Raw genomic sequence first — 21,133 nt, forward strand, 5'->3', positions numbered from 1 at the left:
GTTCTGTGGCTTGACACAGCCAATGACATGCCAGGTTCCCCACGGTCAGCACTGATCACTAGATCTATGCTTCTGTAGAGGCTGATGAGAGCTGTGCTCAAACAACACCCTCAATGCCAGCCAACGCTTTAGTTCACTCCCAGTTCCCACTTTTCTACCTATCAGGAGAAGCTGGCTCAGATGCAATATGCAAAGTAACTCATCCCTCTATTATTTGATCAGTTCCGCTATGCGTCACGTAAGAAATGATTCAATTAAATCAACTTAACATGACATTCAGGTTTGGGGATGTTACAGTAGCATTACTGCAATAGAATTGTCCCTTTCTGATCCGTATCAATCCAACTGAATCTTTAGAACTAGTCGGGTACCTGCTATTTTATACAACAAAGTGTGAGTTCTAGGTAACATGAATCCAAACTGAATCAGAAGTAACATTTTGGCTTCGGAGTCAGAGCATGTGGCCAAAATCACGAGACTGAGTCTACAAGCAGTGCCAGTGCACTAGAAAGGGTCCCAATCACAATTCACAAAAATCATAAGTAAATAAAATGCCCAAACTTCACCTTCAAAACAGCCAATTGCTGTCTTAGAAAAACAGGAAACCGGTAATTTAGTCAGTGAGCAATAAATCTGTTATCTGCTGATAAGATGGAAATATTTAAATGGGCCGTTCCGTCTGTCTGAATCCAGTGGAGAAAGCCATTAGTGGATCACATAATACATAAGACCTTTCATTGGAAACATCATTTTTTGTCTCGCAATTATCAAATCCACAACTGTTGCAGAATAAGACATTTTGAATAATTGTTAATAAAAACACTTTGCACCGTTCCTTATTAGCTAGGTAAGGATATTTTATGCATAACATTAGTGCTAACACCATGGAGGTGCCATCAAACAGTGTTGTAAGGAGCCAGATAACACAAAGTAGATCATGTGTAGCCTAATCCATGCAATTGCGCTAATCATCATTTACAGCTCATAACTAATTATAAGCTTAGGAATCCACACATCTCATCAGTCATCTAATTTGTGTTTTCATGAAGAAAAAAAAATCGAATCTATTATTTTCCTCTCTCATGAAAACACAATTTAAATGTATGATGAGATGTGTGGATTCCTAAGCTTATAATTAGTTATGAGCTGTAAATATTAACGGTGCCATTTGTGTTAGTTAATATCTGTAGGACTGTGAAGATGATTATGATTAGTGCAATTGCATGGATTAGGCTACACATGATCTACTTTGTGTTATCTGGCTCCTTACAACACTGTTTGAAGGCACCTCCATGGTGTTAGCACTAAAGCGGTGTGAGCAGGGAAAGTCCCCCCTCTGTGTTTCAGGTCTCATTGCTAAATCATTCTCAAGAGGGATTTCCCAAACCCATTTCCCTTTTCAGTTAGTGCATATTACATTGCATTACATGACACGGTTATAAATCATGTATTGAAGGGAGAGAGAAAATGGCAGTAAACGTGTAAATAGGGAATCAATAAGTCATAAAAGTACAGCATACCTGCTTAATGTGCATGTATGTCTCTGACATGATTTTCTCAATGCGCCCCAGGTTGTAGGTCACGACCTTCTGGCCCTGCTGCCACGCCCGGTAGGCATCCATCAGAAGAGTTTTGCCTGACTCTACATCATCCAGGAGCTTCCTCTTCCTGCTGGGCCTGCGTTGCGGCCCCTGGGCTTGTCCCAGCTCTGCTCCACTGGCTGACACTGGGCCCTTAACTACCGGGCCCTGGAGCTGCTGCTGTCTGGAGCTGATGCTCAGGTCTTCCAAAGAAAGCTCTGGTGCCCGGCTGCTCACAGCCACTTTCTCCCCAGGCTCCAACACAGTTCTGGGGGGCTCAGTGTCTGGTTGGATGCCCTGAGAGTCTGTGGTCTTGGAGGGACGCCCCCAGTGGCCAGTGTCCAGCTCCATAGGCTCCTCTGGCCCTGCTCTGGCCCCCTCCCCTGCAGCAGACTCCACCTTCCCACATGGAGTTTCCTGCTGCTGATCCCCCCTGTCTCCGTCTGCGGTGAGCAGGGCTGGCTGTGCCTGAGGGGTCTCCTGCAGCCCAGAGTCAGGACCTGGGGCATTGACCTGGGTCCCCTCAGTGAGCCCCGGCTTCTTAGGCAGTGCTTGACTGCGGTCCTCTGCGCTGGGCCTGTTGGACGTGTCCGTGGTCGTCATCTCATCCATGGAAGGCTGTGCCGACACCTGAGAGAGAACAGAGCCTGTCACAACAAGCAAGAGCACGCCAAAACGATAAACCCTATAAACTACAGTCCTCTCCAAATGTGTAGTGCTTTGGTTCCGTACCCCTGTGAGTTTGTTCAGATTGTCCTCCAGGACTTTTACAGCTAGGAAAAATGCTCTCTGGGCCAAAACCTGACGATCCACATCCCGCAAATACTTCCTTTAAGACATGAGAGGGAAAGAGAGAGAGAGAGAGAGAGAGAGAAAGAGGGAAAAGGCAAGAAACCTCAGTTGAACAGTGCTTGAGGCGTCACTACAGACACCCTGGTTCGAATCCAGGCTGTATCACAACCGGCCGTGATTGGGAGTTCCATTAAGCGGCGCACAATTAGCCTAACGTCGTCCGGGTTTGGCCGGTGTAGGCCGTCATTGTAAATAAAAAAAAATTCTTAACTGACTTGCCTAGCTAAATAAAGGATACATTTAAAAAAACGAATTCACAGAAAAAAACACAAGAACAACATGTTGCCATGAAACACAGAGAGAAACATGGTTGAGTCATGAGGGAAAGATCCTTACTTTCCCTGGTCAGGGGTTCTCTGGAGCATGAAAGAGACTTTGAGCAGTGTGTCGTGGTCCTTCAGCTGAGACAGCACCTCCAGCAAGAGAACGATGGATCTGTTCATATGAGATGCAAAACTGCCGGGCCGATCAATCTCATCCACTGGAATACGCCAGATGCCCTGGAGCAGGAAGATTAGAGGAGAATAGGCAACAGTTCACTAACACTGAACCCATAGCTTAATCAACTAAATACCATTTTCCTACTGTTTGGTATTAGTGTGTCATGGAGACAGGCTAATGTACTGTATTGATCTCGTCTGTCAGGCTAACTAGAGTTATTTTCCACTAACACACTCACAAGGCAAACAGATTCCACTGGTGGGTTTTTAGTTTTACATTTTTAAAAACTGCAAATGCTTAACTGAACATTCTGAGTAGGATGTATCTGAAATGTTTTGTTCAAATGAATGTGATGGTAAATACATAATGATTTATTTAATACGGACAGATAGTGAGGGAGGGCAATTGAAAAGGAGAGCGGGCATGAGAGTGATAATGTAATGGGACAGTAGTGATGGTGGGAGAAAAAAAAAAAGTAAGTTACAAATTATTTTGGACGAAATTATATTCATACTTCGACTCAAAGTATCGTAAATAAAAAATTAAAAAAGATATACAAAGCATTCAGACCCCTCAAGTTTTCCACATTGTGTTACCTTACAGCCTTATTCTAAAATGGACTGAATCATTTTCCCCCCTCAATCTCCACACAATACCCCATAATGACCTCCATCATTCATAAATGGAAGAAGTTTGGAACCGCCAAGACTCTTCCTAGAGCTGGCCGCCAGTAAAAGGCACATGACAGCCCGCTTGGAGTTTGCCAAAAGGCACCTAAAGGACTCTCAGACCATGAGAAACAAGATTCTCTGGTCTAATGAAACCACGGCTGAACTCTTTGGCCTGAATGCCCAGAGTCACATCTGGAGGAAACCAGGCACCGCTCATCACCTGGCCAATACCATCCCTACGGGAAGCATGATGGTGGCAGCATCAGGCTGTGGGGATGTTTTTCAGCGGCAGGGACTGGGAGACTAGTCAGGATTGAGGGAAAGATGAACGGCGCAAAGTACAGAGAGATCCTTGATGAAAACCTGCTCCAGAGTGCTCAGGACCTCAGACTGGGGCGAAGGTTCACCTTCCAATAGGACAACGACCCTAAGCACACAGCCAAGACAATGCAGGAGTGGCTTCGGGACAAGCCTGAATGTCCTTGAGTGGCCCAGCCAGAGTCTGGACTTGAACCCGATTGAACATCTCTGGAGAGACCTGATAATAGCTGTGCAGCGATGCTCCCCATCCAACCTGACAGAAATTGAGAGGATCTGCAGAAAAGAATTGGAGAAACTCCCCAAATACAGGTGTGCCAAGCTTGTGGCGTCATACCCAAAAAGAATTGAGGCTGTAATTGCTGCCAAACAAATTAATGGGTAATGGGTCTGATTACTTATGTAAATGTGATATCAGTTTTGATGATTAATGAGAAGGAAAAAAAACAGATTAAATCAATTTTACAAAAAGGCTGTAACGTTACAAAATGTAGAAAAAGTGAAGGGGTCGGAATACTTTTCGAATGCACTGTATAGTGAGCAATATGTTTGGAACATCAAATCGCAATATCGAATCGCAACACATATAATAGTGAGAATCGCAATACAGCTGAGCACCTAAGTATCATGAGGTCCCTGGCAATTATCAGCCCTATAGGAGAGGGTATGCTGTTTTAGGCAACCTATTAGCCACCAAGCTCTCCATGTATGAGCATATATTATTCCAGATTTGCTATGTGCGTTTAAAGATAAACCGATCAGTGCTGATGAGAAAAAAGTAACGGCAAGAGCTAAATGCATGCTCCTTTTACTCACGCAACACCGAGAACACTGATAATGTACATGGGTCCTTTGCTAAATAAAAAGTAACTTTAACAGCATACCCTGTATTCTGCCCGGCTGGCAGAGGACGATGTTTAAACATTCCTTAGGACTATAGGTAATGGTATGCAAAAACATGAATAAACTCTGGGTTGAGATAATATTACAGAGATTCAACAGGTCCTTTCGTGTATTCACTGGACACAGGGGCTGGAGGACAGGCTAAATGGGGTATTTTGGAGTGTTTCTTTGTGTGTGTGTAGCAGGCTCCTCCAGGGCTGACATCAGGAAACAATTAATGGGGTGAAATGGACAAACAAGCAGGAAAGAAAGAAAGAAAGGAGGTGAAGAGAAGACAAGAGGAACAAATTTGAGCTAAAACTGTGGCATTGGACAAGGGGAGCCCTAGTGAGAGAATGGAAAGAGTTGCTGTAGGGAGAAATACAGTGCCTGCAGAGTCGAGGTTGTGAAGGGGCTTTATAGTGACTCCAGGCAGATCAGATCCCTCCAGGCAGGCAGGCAGGCAGGCAGGGAGGCAGCCTCATTAGCACTGTGTTCTGTCTGGGTTTAGGTGGGTTCAGGGAACCACAGAAAGCAGCACATCAAACACACATTGACTTGTTAAAGACATGCTCCGGAAGTTTGGCAACTAAGTCTTTTTTAAACCTCCCGCTTTGGGCTGGATGTGTCAATGTATAATTCATGCATGCATAAGTTAGGGGCTGAATTACTGTCTTAGTCTCAATTAGTCACAGAATCCCTAGTTTGAAAGCCACAGTTTTTCTGGAAGATGTACTGCATCACTTTCCCTACATTTTCCCCTACGTGGGTCAGCCCCCTGTTAATTTGAGTTCAACCAATGAGCTTTAGCCCCTCACCATTTGAGTGATGGCTAACAAGATGCACATCATGCGCACAGAAGAGCGAGAGAGTGCAATGACGTGGTGCACATATGTGGCGCAGTACACCATTTTCAGGGACTACTTTTGGATTGTGCTGGCTACTTTCAGAACTACTGGCTAAAAAGTATACAAAAGTACTGGATAATCTCTTTAATGTCAATATCTCTGAAGGACTGCTAAGTCTTCAGATCCGTACGAGTATCACAGGCAACGATCAATCAAATCTAAATACAAATATGTTATAATGTGACAGCATATGTTATGTTGTTACAGTACATGACGACCAAACAACCCAGTGCACACATCATCCCAGCAGGTGTGTATGGACAGGCAAGGTTCTACAGCAGAGCAGATCATGTGAAATGAGCGCAGATGGTTTCAAGTTTTTAATTGTTGTATGTACAGGATATACATGGTATATACACCGTCCAATGAAACGCTTACTTGCAGGTTCCTTCTCGACAATGCAACAATACAAAGAAAAAGTAAATGGCTCAGTAGAATAGAATACAATTTTAGCATAAGTACAGTACAGGGAGGCACAATTAAGTGGTCTATGTGCAATAATAAAAAATAAAACTTGGCAACGAGCAGCCTTAGAAGTGTGTGTGAGTCGGAGGAGAAACTGAGCATTTCACGATGGAACAAAACAAATGAAATGCCTTTATCAACCTCCACAGACGCAACTAGCCCCTACACCTGGGAGCCTTTTCCTCAGCCTAACAAACAGGTCCACATTGTCTGTTGACATTTTCAGTCTTTGGAGAGAAGCCAGGCAGGAAATAAATGCTAAACAGAACATACCTATCAAATCAAACTGCATTCCTGAGTCAGTCTGCCTCATTTAGTCAAGAAGAGTCAATGAAGACCATCAATGTTAATAAACATCCTATAATAATGATGTGTCAGAACAGCCCTCTTCTACTCTGGATGCATGTTAACCATATTGAATGACCAGCCTGTGAGAACTAGAATGTTTCCTCTAGATGTCTTAACATTTTCTGTGTTTTTCTGAAATAGTAACCAGCAAAACTTGTTTGTACTACTTTTGATGTCGATTGATCTTCCTGGGTACAAGTGAAATAAAATATATCACAAGCAGTTTAAAAAATGACATGACATATACCACACCACTGATTATCAACATTATATATTTGTTTTATTCTAATGGAGGTCAAGATTTGCTCCTTATTTGTTGCTCTCTGCGGCAATTGTTTACAAGCTGTTCATGGGTAAATGTTATTGCGCTCACGGTTTGTGTGAGAGATGGATATGTGTTTACACCCCTGGCCCACGCACAGCACACGCTCTATCACAGGGAATTCAAAATGAATTATCTGATCGGGCATTAAACATCGCAACATAATAATGACTGCGTCAATAATTCAGGCAGATTTGAAAGAATGTGCCTTCTGCTCATGCTTTGTCCCTGCTAGCCAACCTTAAGAAAGAAAACCAGGGAGGAAAAAAAGGAAAGACCAAGACAAAGAGGGGAAAAGGAGATTCTCTCCCTATAGTGTTAGGAGGCCTGGGAGCATACAGCCTGGCCACGCCCACCAAACCCCTCCTCTCAAAAGGAACCCTCTACCCCTTCCTGCCTGGGACTCTATATCCACAATCCCACAGTATGTAGCTAGTGTAGCAGGTATCCTATCAAATAACAACACCACTGTGATGCAAGATACCATATCCATCTCCATAGAGGGACCATGCTTTTCAGAGTTGTCATGATTGATCATGTTTCCTGGGGACGCTAGTTATCACTGATGTGGGTTATATTACCATGGGTTACACGTCAACCAATCATATTTTTCTGCAAATGTAATGATCTAAAATAGGGAAACTATTAGTCTAATTAATAACACTCAACTAATAAAACAGCCAACTTCCCCTATTGTTCAGTCATTTTTACAACAATGTGCCGTTTAGTTTCTGCGTGTTGAGTACCTCCCCTTCCTACCTAGTACAACACCAGCTCCTCTCCCTCCCCTTAGCCCAGCCAAAACCCATTAATCACCACTACATGCCTACTTATTGATGTCAGAACACATCACCTCAGGCTCAAACAAACATCTCACACCGTTAGCTCCTATCAAACCTTTACACCCTGCAGAACAGCAAACCCAACACTTGGGGGGGGCGTGAAATAGCAACAGGAAATGACTTTTACTACGCACTCGCATACAACCAGTTTACATGATCACTCCATCTCTCTGTATTCTTGAAAAAAGCCAGGCGTAGAGTAAACATTCATCTCCGTTGCGAGCAGGGGGCTCAACACAACTCTTGCCTCCCTCTCCACAGAAGGATGGGGGGATAATGACTCAACCCCACTATGCCCTGTGAAAGTACTACACTAACTCCACAAACTGTGGAAGAACTCCACTCACATAAACAAAATAATACAATCATGTGCTCTTTCCCTAATAAAACAGACAGAGTGAGAGAAAAAATGAAAGGCGGCAAAGGAGAGACTCACCATCACCAACAAAAGCTACTCCACTTGTGTCTGCGCGTGTATTCTTTTGGATATTTTCCTGCTGGCTGTAGCAGCACCAGCGGCCCTGGTAGCCATAGAGAAACTCACACTGAGATAGAGAGGGGTGGGCTGCATGCAGGCGCTGGGGCTGTGAAGGCTGCAGTAGACAGCAGGAGAGAAGAGCTGCGCAAGGCAGAGCTGGAGAAAGAGGAGGTGGAGAGGAAGAGGGCAGCAGCCTGGACGAGGGGAGCAGAAACGGTGCTGGCATCAGGGCCCAGAGACTCAGCGTGCCACTGACAGACGGGCTGACTCGCTCTTTTCTCTCTTTCAAACCCTGCCATCTCAAAACAAAAACACCCACACACTCTCAAACTCCCCTGACCCCAGCCTGCTAGGTTGTTTTCCCTCCACCCTTCTCGCTCTCACTCTATAGACATCATAGTGCCCACCCCTTTAGATTGAAGCCAGCCAATCAGAGATGGGTCGACTTATTCCCGCCCATAACTGCACAAACACACACACACAATACGTACACAAACAGAGAAGGGAGAGAGAGCAACGAGGAGAAAGAGAGCTAGCGAGAGCAGCAACGAGGAGGGGGAGAGCATGATCACACAAAAGAAAGTGAGCAACAGGAAGACACCGAGAGAGAGGAAGAGTTGGCAAGCTGAAAAAGCTGACTTAGAACAAGCAGCTGATTTGAATGGAGTAGGATGGAGCTGTGGGAGGGAGGATAGAGAAGGAGTTGAAGAAGTAAGGAAAGAGAGGAATGAGTGTGTAGGCCTAGCCTGTACAGTGTTTCCTCTGGAGAAAAACATTTGCAGTGGGGGAAGGGGGGTCGTGGGGGTTGGGGGACATTAAAAATACATTCTACTCCAAAATGTATGAAAACAGAATTATGCTGACACCATCTAAAATATAATTTCTACCTCCAGAAATTGGCCAAATAACTTATTGGTAAAATTATTTGTTAAAATGATTTTAACATATTGGACCGAGCATATAGCTTATGCAAGGTCCATACTATAAGGTATGCTATTAGCAATAAGCATTACTACCTGTAGCCCAACTGATACAGCATTGTGGCTATAAATAAATAGACTGAAGCATGGGGTTGCCTATCTGCAGTTACCCTTTTGGGCTAATCATTAGTAGAGTCGTGGGTAACCTGCAAAAAAAATCTACTGGTGGGTGAAATGAAAACATTCTTTCAACGGGTGGGTCATTTTAAAAAACATTTCAAAATCAAGATTCCGTGAGTGGCAAGGCAGACATACGGCTGGCTACCAGCCATGCATGCATTGAGAGTGTGTGGAGCTGGGAATGGTCCCTTATTTGTGTGGTGCTAAAATGTTCCAATTTGTCCATGTGCAGAGCTAATGTTCTTGTAAAACAAGACAACAACCTGCTGACATGATGAACTCTCCAGCAGGGAGGGTAGACAGACAGGACAGCACTGAAGAGGTGTTAGTGCTACAAAGCCAGACAAGACCTCAGAGAAAGGAACACATTAAAATAGTCAATATATTACATGTTCCACTGCCTTCACACTCCTCCTCCTTACTTGCTCATACCAACTAGTTCTCCTGGTCTCAGCAGCTCCACCTACATAACTCAATGTGCCACACGATGCTAGGTAGACAAGCAAAACACACCCAACATTCCAGTACTGTACAAAACAAAACTGACAAAGTTACACTACAGTTTATATAAGTACTGGACTCAAGAACATGTTTTTTATAGCCACAAACACACTCGGAGCAATGAAGACAAAGGTTTAAAGTGAGGGAAAAAGCCCCAAGATATACTTAAATGTTAAAGACTAGAAAGCAATGTAATTCCTCTGAAACAGGATCCACAGAGTCTCTAAACCTATAAGCGGGACAACATCACGAGACTTCCGGCAACACTTGTGAAACAGATCAGGCAGGGGTTTGGGGTTAGAGAAGTCAATGAGAGAAGTGTCAAATTCTTTAGTTGTTAATTTTCTCAAAACCTAAAGACACAAGCTAGATTCGAGCCAGTGTCTTTAGTAGTTAAACATGTTATTACTCCAAACTCCTGAAACAACTTTATATCGAAGGAGTATCTTTGATTTGATGGCCTGCACATGCGCAGTTCGGCACGACACGACCGTTAGACCCGGTGACCTGTTCCTACGAGCTAGCCATGACATCGCCTACAAGTGTGATCTGAGATTTATATTGGGAAAAGCAGTTTCTGCCCATCTTCATACTGTACTGTCTTTGCAGGATCCAGAAAGATGGCATCCATTTTGTCTGGAGCTTGCAGTAGAGTGCATGTGTGGGTGCGTGGGCGGATAAATATGTAAGCACATACAGTGCGTGTGTGTGTGGGCAACACCATGCCTGAGCAAGCACATCGTGACTCTGCAGGATCACGGAATGGAGCAGGCCAGCAGAGCCTGTTCTACGGGGTGGCAGAGCTGAGCATTGACCCCCCGATAGAGTTTGTGCCCTCCAAGTTGTTTCCCGATAAACATAACAAATGGTATATGATTTACAATGCATGGTCTTGCCAATGGAGCGTTGTCGGGCCTGCCAGTAGTGCTGACCGGTACAGAGGCTATGCCAGCTCTGCGCTCATGATCTGAGGGGGGAGATGCTATATTTAGTAGTTAAAAATCCCAAAATGCATTCTGATTGGGTACATAGCCATGCAATGTCACAAGGTACCGCCTTCATTACCTTGTTTAGGAAGCTCATTGGATCCCAACCAGGGCGGGGTCAAATTGACAGTTCTCTCATAGAGGGAATAAAGTAGTTAACTTTTCCAGACAGCTAATCATCTAGCTGGTAGCTACTAGCTTCGTTAAGTTCTGTTCGTGGCGAGATGAATAATTACAGCTGGCTAATTTGCATGGATATCCGAAAAAGGTTTTGCATTACCAAGAGCAAAAAAAACAGAGGACCACCATGTCGAGTGTGATGCCGAGCTCACCGAGCAAACTGCTGGCCCGACCACCGAGGTTGAGGAGCCTAGCAGCAAACGTAATACCCACCCATCCCCCACACTGCCTGCTGAACAACAAGATGGTAATACCCACCCATCCCCCACACTGCCTGCTGACCAACAAGATGGTAATACCCACCCATCCCCCACGCTGCCTGCTGACCAACAAGATGGTAATACCTACCCATCCCCCACGCTGCCTGCTGACCAACAAGATGGTAATACCCACCCATCCCCCACGCTGCCTGCTGACCAACAAGATGGTAATACCCACCCATCCCCCACGCTGCCTGCTGACCAACAAGATGGTAATACCCACCCATCCTGCTGCCTGCTGACCAACAAGATGGTAATACCCACCCATCCCCCACGCTGCCTGCTGACCAACAAGATGGTAATACCCACCCATCCCCCATGCTGCCTGCTGACCAACAAGATGGTAATACCCACCCATCCTGCTGCCTGCTGACCAACAAGATGGTAATACCCACCCATCCCCCACGCTGCCTGCTGACCAACAAGATGGTAATACCCACCCATCCCCCACACTGCCTGCTGACCAACAAGATGGTAATACCCACCCATCCCCCACGCTGCCTGCTGACCAACAAGATGGTAATACCCACCCATCCCCCACGCTGCCTGCTGACCAACAAGATGGTAATACCCACCCATCCCCCACGCTGCCTGCTGACCAACAAGATGGTAATACCCACCCATCCCCCATCCCGCCTGCTGACCAACAAGATGGTAATACCCACCCATCCCCCATCCTGACCAACAAGATGGTAATACCCACCCATCCCCCATGCTGCCTGCTGACCAACAAGATGGTAATACCCACCCATCCCCCATGCTGCCTGCTGACCAACAAGATGGTAATACCCACCCATCCCCCATGCTGACCAACAAGATGGTAATACCCACCCATCGCCCACGCTGCCTGCTGACCAACAAGATGGTAATACCCACCCATCCCCCACGCTGCCTGCTGACCAACAAGATGGTAATACCCACCCATCCCCCATGCTGCCTGCTGACCAACAAGATGGTAATACCCACCCATCCCCCACGCTGCCTGCTGACCAACAAGATGGTAATACCCACCCATCCCCCACGCTGCCTGCTGACCAACAAGATGGTAATACCCACCCATCCCCCACGCTGCCTGCTGACCAACAAGATGGTAATACCCACCCATCCCCCATGCTGACCAACAAGATGGTACTACCCACCCATCCCCCACGCTGCCTGCTGACCAACAAGATGGTAATACCCACCCATCCCCCACGCTGCCTGCTGGCCAACAAGATGGAGAAGAGTCAGGACCTAGCACAATTATCACGAGGGTGACATCACAACAAGCACCTGCACCTCCATTACCCCAGCCACTAGCACCTGCATTACCCCAGCCACTAGCACCTGCAGCTCCATTACCCCAGCCACTAGCACCTGCACCTCCATTACCCCAGCCACTAGCACCTGCACCTCCATTACCCCAGCCACTAGCACCTGCACCTCCATTACCCCAGCCACTAGCACCTGACAATCTGTTGAATCCAACCAAAAGTGAACCAGTAGAATCAGAGTTTATTGATTACTGCAAAGTGAAATCGCAACCACAGCCAACAACAACAAATGGACCCCAATCAGTGTTCTTCAAAGATACGGTGGGCCTTTTTCAACAATGCCGACTGTCCTGTTGGCACTGAAACATGAATTTGGATTAACATTTGGGACATATACAGCAATGTGCGAAAATTCCTTCTCCACTCTGAAGAACGTATTCAGTGAACACAGACGCAGCATGTTACATCAACAAAAAGCACAGCTTGTCCAGCTGGCGTTTGAGAGTGACCTGACAAGTACATTTTGCCAGGAAGGAGAATGGAGTCAGAAAATTCTCATGAGGTTCACCACAGCATGGAGGAGACTGCAACTCGTCTAAATGATAAGCTACCACCTTCATGGCATTGGCTGCCGTCACAGAATTATTAATTCATTGGTTTTCCTTCATGTAAGCCTTCTGGTTGTTTGGCTGATGTTTTTATGTAATGTATAGTTTAAGCCTTTGCTTTTTACTTCAATGCATCTTTTAGACCACTTGTGTGTTTAATTGCTATTGATAGATATATATATATAATATATTGCGTTATTTGATGGGTATCAGGACAATGACCAATGTAGCCTATTAGTTGTAGTCTGAATCTAACTTTATCCTGACTGGCGGTAGCCTTCTGTCCATGGCCCTGAAACAACAGTTACAGTGTGTGCTTTTTGAATGAATGCATCTTGGGCTATCAGTCTTCGTGGGGCTTCTCTTCAACATCACATGCTTTCTTGTGTGCAAAATGACAGTTGTGTTTATGGCTGTATTTTTTTTTTTTTTTTTTTGATAGGCCTACCGTAATTTCCGGACTATTAAGCGCACCTGAAAATAAGCCACACCCACTGAATTAAAAAAAAAACGATTATTTTGAACATAAATAAGCCGCACATGTCTATAAGCCGCAGGTGCCTACCGGTACATTGAAACAAATGAACTTTACACAGGCTTTAACGAAACACGGCTTGTACCAAAAATAAATAGGCTTTAAGGAAACACAGCTTGTAACAAAATAAAAAGGCTTTACCGAAACACGGCTTGTAACAAAAAATCAAAAAATAGCAGTAAGCTTTAGTTGTCTTTTGCACTGAGTCAATTCCTCACGCTGCTGTTTCCAACGTCTTATCATCGACTCATTAAGACCAAGCTCCCGTGTAGCAGCTCTATTTCCTTTTCCAACAGCCAGATCAATCGCCTTCAACTTGAAAGCTGCATCATATGCATTTCTCCGTGTCTTTGCCATGATGAGGGTGACAAAATGACTACCATAATCAGAATGATTTAATCTAAAACAGTAAACAAAAAAGTTGTTTGACCTTAACCCGTTCGGCAATTTCATTGGTCTAATGAAAGCTTCATGCCGCCCAAAAACTGAGCACGTCACAGAATGTGTTTTTTTGGAGAAAAGAAAAATTGAAAGCGGGAAAAATCCATATATTAGCCGCGTCATTGTTTAAGCCACGAGGTTCAAAGCTGGGAAAAAAGTTGAGGCTTATAGTCCGGAATTTACGGTACATGTTTATACAATTGGTATGTTGGACCAATACCGTGTGTAACTTACTAAAACAATTAGGCAAACTTTCACTCTGTTATCATTCATTTGCATTACAGTCATTGTGAGATAGGCGTAAAAGTGATGTCAATACTATGAAAACGACACAGACTACTTTTTCGGCCCCTCCCTGCTCTCTTCCTATAGCGCGCGTGCGCGTTGCCCTCTTCCTGTAGCGCGCGTTGCCCTCTTCCTATAGCGCGCGTTGCCCTCTTCCTATAGCACGCGTTGCCCTCTTCCTATAGCGCGCGTTGCCCTTTTCCTATAGCGCGCGTTGCCCTCTCCTTTAGCGCGCGTGTGTGTGTGTGTTGCCCCCTTCTTATAGCGCGCGTGTGTTGCCCCCTTCCTATAGCGCACGCGCGTGTGTTGCCCCCGTCCTATAGTGCGCGCGCGTGTGTGTTGCCCCCTTCCTATAGCGCGCGCGCGCGTGTGTGTGTTGCCCCCTTCCTATAGCGCGCGCGCGTGTTGCCCCCTTCCTATAGCGCGCGCATGTGTGTTGCCCCCTTCCTATAGCGCGCGCATGTGTGTTGCCCCCTTCCTATAGCGCGCGTGTGTTGCCCCCTTCCTATAGCGCGCGCGTGTGTTGCCCCCTTCCTATAGCGCGCGCGTGTGTTGCCCCCTTCCTATAGCGCACGCGTGTGTTGCTCCCTTCCTATAGCGCGCGCGTGTGTGTGTGTGTTGCCTTCTTCCTATACCGCGTGCGTGTGTTGCCCTCTTCCTATAGCGCGCTTGTGTGTTGCCCTCTTCCTATAGCGCGCGCGTGTGTGTGTTGCCCTCTTCCTATAGCGCGCGCGTGTGTTGCCCTCTTCCTATAGCACGCGCGTGTGTGTTGCCCTCTTCCTATAGCGCGCGTGTGTGTTGCCCTCTTCCTATAGCGCGTGCGTGTTATCCTCTTCCTATAGCGCGCGCGTGTTGCCCTCTTCCTATAGCGCGCGCGTGTGTTGCCCTCTTCCTATAGCGCGCGTGTGTGTTGCCCTCTTCCTATAGCGCGCGCGTGTGTTATCCTCTTCCTATAGCGCGCGTGTGTGTGTTGCCCTCTTCCTATAGCGCGTGTGTGTGTTGCCCTCTTCCTATAGCGCGCACGCGTGTGTGTGTTGCCCTCTTCCTATAGCGTGCGCGTGTGTGTTGCCCTCTTCCTATAGCGCGTGTGTGTGTGTTGCCCTCTTCCTATAGCGCGTGTGTGTGTGTGTTGCCCTCTTCCTATAGCGCGCGCGTGTGTGTTGCCCTCTTCCTATAGCGCGCGCGTGTGTGTGTGTTATCCTCTTCCTATAGCGCGTGCGTGTTGCCCTCTTCCTATTGTGTGTGTGTGTGTGTTGCCCTCTTCCTATAGCGCGTGTGTGTGTGTTGCCCCCTTCCTATAGCGCGCGCGTGTTGCCCCCTTCCTATAGCGCGCGTGCGTGTTGCCCTCTTCCTATAGCGCGTGCGCACGTTGCCCTCTTCCTATAGCGCGCGCGCACGTTGCCCTCTTCCTATAGCGCACGCGCGCACGTTGCCCTCTTCCTATAGCGCGCGCGCACGTTACCCTCTTCCTATAGCGCGCGCGCACGTTACCCTCTTCCTATAGCGCGCGCGCACGTTGCCCTCTTCCTATAGCGCGCGCACGTTGCCCTCTTCCTATAGCGCGCGCGCACGTTGCCCTCTTCCTATAGCGCGCGCGCACGTTGCCCTCTTCCTATAGCGCGCGCGCACGTTGCCCTCTTCCTATAGCGCGCGCGCACGTTGCCCTCTTCCTATAGCGCGCGCGCACGTTGCCCTCTTCCTATAGCGCGCGCGCACGTTGCCCTCTTCCTATAGCGCGCGCGCTCGTTGCCCTCTTCCTATATAGTGCGCGCGTTGCCCTCTTCCTATATAGTGCGCGCGTTGCCCTCTTCCTATAGCGCGCGAGCGCGTTGCCCTCTTCCTATAGCGCGCGAGCGCGTGCGTGTTGCCCTCTTCCTATAGCGCGCGTGCGTGTTGCCCTCTTCCTATAGCGCGTGTTGCCCTCTTCCTATAGCGCGCGTGTTGCCCTCTTCCTATAGCGCGCGTGCGTGTTGCCCTCTTCCTATAGCGCGCGTGCGCGTTGCCCTCTTCCTATAGCGCGCGTGCGCGTTGCCCTCTTCCTATAGCGCGCGCGCGCGTTGCCCTCTTCCTATAGCGCGCGCGCGTTGCCCTCTTCCTATAGCGCGCGCGCGCGTTGCCCTCTTCCTATAGCGCGCGCGCGCGTTGCCCTCTTCCTATAGCGCGCGCGCGCGCGTTGCCCTCTTCCTATAGCGCGCGCGCGCGCGTTGCCCTCTTCCTATAGCGCGCGCGCGCGCGTTGCCCTCTTCCTATAGCGCGCGCGCGTTGCCCTCTTCCTATAGCGCGCGCGCGTTGCCCTCTTCCTATAGCGCGCGCGCGTTGCCCTCTTCCTATAGCGCGCGCGCGTTGCCCTCTTCCTATAGCGCGCGCGCGTTGCCCTCTTCCTATAGCGCGCGCGCGTTGCCCTCTTCCTATAGCGCGCGCGCGTTGCCCTCTTCCTATAGCGCGCGCGCGTTGCCCTCTTCCTATAGCGCGCGCGCGTTGCCCTCTTCCTATAGCGCGCGCGCGTTGCCCTCTTCCTATAGCGCGCGCGCGTTGCCCTCTTCCTATAGCGCGCGCGCGTTGCCCTCTTCCTATAGCGCGCGCGCGTTGCCCTCTTCCTATAGCGCGCGCGCGTTGCCCTCTTCCTATAGCGCGCGCGTTGCCCTCTTCCTATAGCGCGCGCGTTGCCCTCTTCCTATAGCGCGCGCGTTGCCCTCTTCCTATAGCGCGCGCGTTGCCCTCTTCCTATAGCGCGCGTGTTGCCCTCTTCCTATAGCGCGCGTGTTGCCCTCTTCCTATAGCGCGCGTGTTGCCCTCTACCTATAGCGCGTGTTGCCCTCTTCCTATAGCGCGCGTGTTGCCCTCTTCCTATAGCGCGCGTGTTGCCCTCTACCTATAGCGCGTGTTGCCCTCTTCCTATAGCGCGCGTGTTGCCCTCTACCTATAGCGCGTGTTGCCCTCTTCCTATAGCGCGTGTTGCCCTCTTCCTATAGCGCGTGTTGCCCTCTTCCTATAGCGCGTGTTGCCCTCTTCCTATAGCGCGTGTTGCCCTCTTCCTATAGCGCGTGTTGCCCTCTTCCTATAGCGCGTGTTGCCCTCTTCCTATAGCGCGTGTTGCCCTCTTCCTATAGCGCGTGTTGCCCTCTTCCTATAGCGCGTGTTGCCCTCTTCCTATAGCGCGTGTTGCCCTCTTCCTATAGCGCGTGTTGCCCTCTTCCTATAGCGCGTGTGTTGCCCTCTTCCTATAGCGCGTGTTGCCCTCTTCCTATAGCGCGTGTTGCCCTCTTCCTATAGCGCGTGTTGCCCTCTTCCTATAGCGCGTGTTGCCCTCTTCCTATAGCGCGTGTTGCCCTCTTCCTATAGCGCGTGTTGCCCTCTTCCTATAGCGCGTGTTGCCCTCTTCCTATAGCGCGTGTTGCCCTCTTCCTATAGCGCGTGTTGCCCTCTCCTCTTCCTATAGCGCGTGTTGCCCTCTTCCTATAGCGCGTGTTGCCCTCTTCCTATAGCGCGTGTTGCCCTCTTCCTATAGCGCGTGTGTTGCCCTCTTCCTATAGCGCGTGTGTTGCCCTCTTCCTATAGCGCGTGTGTTGCCCTCTTCCTATAGCGCGTGTGTTGCCCTCTTCCTATAGCGCGTGTGTTGCCCTCTTCCTATAGCGCGTGTTGCCCTCTTCCTATAGCGCGTGTTGCCCTCTTCCTATAGCGCGTGTTGCTCTCTTCCTATAGCGCGCGTGTTGCCCTCTTCCTATAGCGCGCGTGTTGCCCTCTTCCTATAGCGCGTGTTGCCCTCTTCCTATAGCGCGTGTTGCTCTCTTCCTATAGCGCGTGTTGCTCTCTTCCTATAGCGCGTGTTGCTCTCTTCCTATAGCGCGTGTTGCTCTCTTCCTATAGCGCGTGTGTTGCCCTCTTCCTATAGCGCGTGTTGCTCTCTTCCTATAGCGCGTGTTGCTCTCGGAATGGGCATTTACTCTATTCGCGGCAGATTCAAATTAGCTACTGCCATGTGAGAAAATTCTAACTATAAAATATGCAATTAGTTTGATTTAGTTCATATTTCTGAAACTATCCTACACAGAAAATATTGCGCACCTGGAGAAGTGGCAGCTGGGTTCCACTCATTGCGTAGTGTCACAAATTCAACAGAAATGTAGCCTATAGTTGTAATGATTGAGGTTAAAGCTATGAAGCCTATAAGAATCTTTGATAAGCTAGGGCTCTAAAGAAATACTCGTTTTGCCCCCCCAAAAGTGTCACACTTTTGCCCCAGCTAACACATTTGACTCCAACAATCAACTAATCATGATCTTCAATTAAGAATGCAATTTGTTTAATCAGCTGTGTTTTGTAATAAACCTGTTTAGTTACTACATTATACATATTCTTCGATGCACAACATTTACGATTGGTGAAGCACAAGATGATTGAGACTACATGAGAACAGTTATAAGAAGGCTTACTACCAGTCAAACAGAGGGTGCTGCATGCCACAGTCTGAAACATGTCAAAACAGCAGAATATAGGTTAGGCTACTCTTGATGGTGGCCCAGTTGATATAACACCAGCCAAACCCAGATGAAAACTAGGCCAGTGTGACCTACATTAGGCTGCATTATAGGACTGAGTGCAGTGATTCTCAACTGGAGGGGTCGTGGCGACCCAAATTTGGGTCACGGGAGGTGTCGAATGGGTCGAGAGTGTCTGAGAATTTTATTTTTATAATTGAAATGGAAAATACTCCAGTCTGAACTTAAACTACTAAACCCAGGTAGAAGGGTGTAATGAGCCTACATTTTTTAATAATTTAAAATCTGATAACTTTCTTCAATTAGTATTGTCAATAGAGCTAATAACAGCGCTATTTAGCACAGTTGGTTGATTTTGTATCTCAAATCAGTGAGCTTACTAACATTCATTATCAAGGATATGGGCAGCATTTATTATTGACAATGGAAAAGGTGGGGATGTAGTTCCCTTGTCATTTACACTGAGTGTACAAAACATTAGGGACACCTGCTCTTTCCATGACCGACTGACCAGGTGAATGCTATGACCACTGTTAAATTCACTTCAATCAGTGTAGATGAGGAGCATGAATCAACATTGGCCAGCATCCCTGTGGAAAGCTCGACACCGTGTAGAGTCCATGCCCCGACGAATTGAGGCTGCTAGGAGGGCAAAAGGGGGTGCAACTCAATATTAGGAAGGTATTCTTACTGTTTTGTACACTCAGTGTAAATTGCTACATTGACTATCAATATAGCATTAAAAATAGCTTTCCAGATGGCATTTTGCCAATTTTGCAATGCAAATATTGGGTCGTGACTAGAGGTCGATAGATTAATCGGAATGGCCGATTAATTAGGGCCAATTTCAAGTTCATATAACAATTGGAAATCGGTATTTTTGGACGCCAATTATTTTTTTATACCTTTATTTAACTAGGCAAGTCAGTTAAAAACACATTCTTATTTTCAATGATGGCCTAGGAAAGGTGGGTTAACTGCCTTGTTCAGGGGCAGAACGACAGATTTTTACCTTGTCAGCTCAGGGATTCAATCTTGCAACCTCACGGTTAACTAGTCCAACGCTCTAACCACCTGCTTTACATTGCACTCCACGAGGAGCCTGCCTGTTACGCGAATGCAGTAAGAAGCCACGGTAAGTTGCTAGCTAGCATTAAACTTATCTTATAAAAAACAATCAATCAATCATAATCACTAGTTAACTACACATGGTTGATGATATTACTAGTTTATCTAGCCTGTCCTGCGTTGCATATAATCGCTTAGGTACATGTTGCTCCAACTATAAACATCAATGCCTTCCTTAAAATCAATACACAACTATATATTTTTAAACCTGCATATTAAGTTAATATTGCCTGCTAACATGAATTTCTTTAAACCTAGGGAAAATGTGTCACTTCTCTTGCAAACAGAGTCAGGGTATATGCAGCAGTTTGGGCCGCCTGGCTCGTTGTGAACTGTCAAGACTATTTCTTCATAACAAAGACAGCCGACTTCGCCAAACGGGGGACGATTTAAGAAAAGCGCATTTGCGGAAAAAGCACAATCGTTGCACGACTGTACCTAACCATAAACATCAATGCCTTTCTTAAAATCAATACACAGAAGTATATATTTTTAAACCTGCATATTTAGCTAAAAGAAATCCATGTTAGCAGGCAATATTAACCAGGTGAAATTGTGTCATTTTGCGTTCATTGCACGCAGTCAGGGTATATGCAACAGTTTGGGCCGCCTGGCTCGTTGCGAACTAATTTGCCAGAATTTTACGTAATTATGACATAACATTGAAGGTTGTGCAATGTAACAGGAATATTTAGACTTAGGGATGCCACCCGTTAGATAAAATACGGAACTGTTCCGTATTTCACTGACAGGAAAAACGTTTTGTTTTCGAGATGATAGTTTCCGGATTCGACCATATTAATGACCTAAGGCTCGTATTTCTGTGTGTTATTATGTTATAATTAAGTCTATGATTTGATAGAGCAGTCTGACTGAGCGATGGTAGGCAGCAGCAGGCCCGTAAGCATTCATTCAAACAGCCCTTCGCAATGCATTGCGCTGTTTATGACTTCAAGCCTGTCAACTCCCAAGATGAGGCTGGTGTAACCGATGTGAAATGGCTAGCTAGTTAGCCGGGTGTGCGCTAATAGCGTTTCAAACGTCACTCGCTCTGAGACTTGGAGTAGTTGTTCCCCTTGCTCTACATGGGTAACGCTGCTTCGAGGGTGGCTGTTGTCAATGTGTTCCTGGTTTGAGCCCAGGTAGGAGCAAGGAGAGGGACGGAAGCTATACTGTTACACTGGCAATACTAAAGTGCCTATAAGAACATCCAATAGTCAAAAGGGATACGAAATACAAATCGTATAGAG

General features: G+C 47.2%; 1 protein-coding gene across 8 annotated transcripts in view; it reads right to left on the reverse strand.

Moving 5' to 3' along the window:
• LOC115164557 (calcineurin-binding protein cabin-1) overlaps positions 1-21,133 on the reverse strand; it is a 66,819-nt gene that overhangs the window by 20,689 nt on the left and 24,997 nt on the right. For all 8 annotated transcript variants that reach the window (XM_029717180.1, XM_029717181.1, XM_029717182.1 and 5 more), the window contains 3 exons: positions 2,769-2,932; positions 2,313-2,409; positions 1,521-2,210 (listed from right to left, as the gene is read on the reverse strand). In XM_029717180.1, coding sequence (XP_029573040.1) covers positions 1,521-2,210; positions 2,313-2,409; positions 2,769-2,932 — 951 coding nt within the window. The remainder of the gene's footprint in view (positions 1-1,520; positions 2,211-2,312; positions 2,410-2,768; positions 2,933-21,133) is intronic.

This window comes from Salmo trutta, chromosome 27, assembly GCF_901001165.1.
Source record: "Salmo trutta chromosome 27, fSalTru1.1, whole genome shotgun sequence".
NCBI classification, from domain to species: Eukaryota; Metazoa; Chordata; class Actinopteri; order Salmoniformes; family Salmonidae; genus Salmo; species Salmo trutta.